Source organism: Conger conger, chromosome 4 (genome assembly GCF_963514075.1).
Source record: "Conger conger chromosome 4, fConCon1.1, whole genome shotgun sequence".
In the NCBI taxonomy this organism is placed as follows: Eukaryota; Metazoa; Chordata; class Actinopteri; order Anguilliformes; family Congridae; genus Conger; species Conger conger.
This window is the reverse complement of record NC_083763.1, coordinates 70,849,039-70,851,603: the sequence shown is the minus strand read 5'-3', so window position 1 is coordinate 70,851,603 and position 2,565 is coordinate 70,849,039. Positions and strand designations below refer to the sequence as shown.

General features: G+C 46.5%; 1 protein-coding gene across 1 annotated transcript; it reads right to left on the bottom strand.

Moving 5' to 3' along the window:
- Positions 1-1,797, bottom strand: foxq1b (forkhead box Q1b). Its single transcript, XM_061240186.1, has one exon. The coding sequence runs from the start codon at positions 1,556-1,558 to the stop codon at positions 572-574; it is 987 nt and encodes a 328-aa protein (XP_061096170.1). The 5' UTR covers positions 1,559-1,797; the 3' UTR covers positions 1-571.
- Between the last annotated feature and the right edge of the window lie 768 nt (positions 1,798-2,565).

Sequence of the window (2,565 nt, the reverse complement as noted above, 5' to 3'; positions counted from 1 at the left end):
TTTTTCAGATTTTCTAAAGGTTTTTTTTATTCAAAAATAACGCCCATGCACATTTTTTTGAAGGAAACAACAACACTTCCCTGTTTTACATAGGCAACCGCCCTTTCCGAAACGGATCTGTATGCGATTGTGGGTACAGCCCGATTCGAGCATTGTCACAATATCAAACATTACTTTAACCATGACATCTTGCAGTCAGTCATAAAACAAACTTTTTTTCCTGAAGGCAACAATTTACAAAACATAAATAGAGTAAGAGTGTTTATACATTTTGGCACACGGATGCCATCGTTTGCAACAGAAATGACCTACGAACCAACTGACACAAGGAATGAAATAACTTACAATATTTTCCCTAATATTTACTTCTTCCTTATTATGCGTTTACCAGAGAAAGTTTTGTCATTAGTAATAGCAACGACACATAGGCTATGTTATCTGCCTATAGCGTCAGATTCGTATTAATGCACTAAAATGCATTCTGTGTCTAAATAAAAAATATACAGTGCATGAAAAGTGCTCAGAGTAGAATATCTCCCCGGGATATCTTCTTCTTCTTCTTCTTCTGCATTTAGGAAAGCAAAGAGTCTATTTTGAATGGGTGATAGCTGCCCATTCTCCGGGCGGCCATTTGAGACGGGGAGAACGACTCGGAATGCGGGGAACCTTCTGAAGTCAATGGAAAGGTGGCGAGAAAGTCCCGTCTGTGCTCCAAGCCCAGGATTGGCTCAGAGTAGCCGCGCCCGTACGACTGCAGCATGTGCGCGCCACCGGAACTGACCTGGAACATCGGCTGCAGGTGGGAGACGGCGGCGGGCGGGTAGCTCACTGCGTAAGGCATCATCGGATTGCTGCAGGGCCACATCGCCCTGTCAGCGGGACTACCGTCTACCTCGGGCGAGCCACCCTTTCTCTTGAACGGTTTACTGAGGATGCTGTCGATGGCGAAAGAGCTGGAGAACTTGGTTCCGGCGCTCTCGTCTTTTGACGAGGGGCTGCTGAAGCAGGGTGACGCGTCCTCGGCGACAGGGGACTCCAGCGGCTCTTGGTCCTTGGTGGATTTTTTATTGATCCGCTTCCTCCTGCGCCGGAACACCCCGTCGGCAAAGGTGTACTCACTGTGAGGGTTCAGCATCCAGTAATTGTCCTTCCCCCACGGTCTGGAGGGGTCGCGCAGCACTTTCAGAAAGCAGTCGTTCAGTGACAGGTTGTGACGGACCGAGTTCCGCCAGCCCGTGTAGCTGCCCTTGAAAAACGGGAATTTCTTCATCAGGTAGTCGTTGATCTCCGCAAGAGTGAGGCGCCCCGTTGTAGAATCGCGAATTGCCATAGCGATCAAGGCGATGTAGGAGTAAGGCGGTTTGGGTCTCCGGGTGTAGGGCTTGCCCTTTCCGTCAGCGCTGGCGATGGCAGGTGCGGGACTATTAGCCACACAATCCCCATCCGAGCCCAACTCTTCCTCTCCCGAAAGGGGCGATAAGACACTGCCTTCGGCGTCACTGCACACGTCTAGCCGCTTCTCCACAAAGTGGCTGGCGGAGAAGACTTCCAGTTTCATTTTTGATAATGCCGCTTGCTGTCTTTCCTCCGAGGCGTCTGTGTCCAAGTTAGGGAACTTCAGAGTTCCTATAGCGATGTCAGCGAGGAGTCGTTGTCTTGGGGTTTTGCTCGAATGCAAAAGAAGAGAGAACCAGGCAACGTTGTCAATATCCCTGCGAAAGCGGAGACCGCTTTCAGTTTTCAGAAGTTATAACAGAGATAATATAAGGCACCCAAGTGATTAACGAGGCGCTAAAGCTCTACAACTCTCCTGATATTCCCAGGAGCCCTGTTATATTATTATCACTTAAAGGACCTGCCCATTGGAGGCGGGGCTTAGCTGTTCGACTTGGATTAATCACAATTCCATTGAAGCGATCACAGAACGGCCGCGATTGGTTATAAAACAAACAAAACAAAAATAGCAGTCACGACAGAATGTTTTCAGATCTATTGTCGTTTGGAAAAAAGAAAAAAAAAAGATTTGCTTGGACAATTCTCTCGCATAATGTTGCTATCGTATTACTTTTCCGCATGCTTTTCTCCGTCTCCAGGCACACCTGTTGGACCTCTCTCACCTGTGGCGGGGGGATGTGCGTGTTCTGCCAGGCGAGGAGTCTTTCCCCCCGAGAACAAGCAGGTGGCGTACGTTTACCAGACACAGATTTGTTTGTGTTTGTATCAAGGGTGAGGTATTCTTGAATTTAGTTTAAGAAATTTGCTCTCAGGTTGAGGTCATTTGAATGACTCTTCACTGTGTGGTTCTTTAATTTCAGAGCAGGTCGAGGGGCAAAAAACATTTCATGTTATCTGTATTTAATTGCCCTTACCACAAATAATCATATTTGTTTTTCAGAATGTGGTATGTGGTATGTATCTCATAAATATTAGGGCAGTGTTTTGATTGCTTTGATTGTATTATTTCCCCAAGCAGAACTATGGATCTTCTTCAATAAAATATTCTAAACAAGCCACTTGTCTATTTTCACTCTTTCATTGGAGAATTTCTAAAGGAAAACTTTTTCT

Bases quoted from the DNA above. Each gene is read 5' to 3' on its own strand.
- foxq1b (XM_061240186.1), bottom strand. From the start codon at position 1,558: ATGAAACTGGAAGTCTTCTCCGCCAGCCACTTTGTGGAGAAGCGGCTA.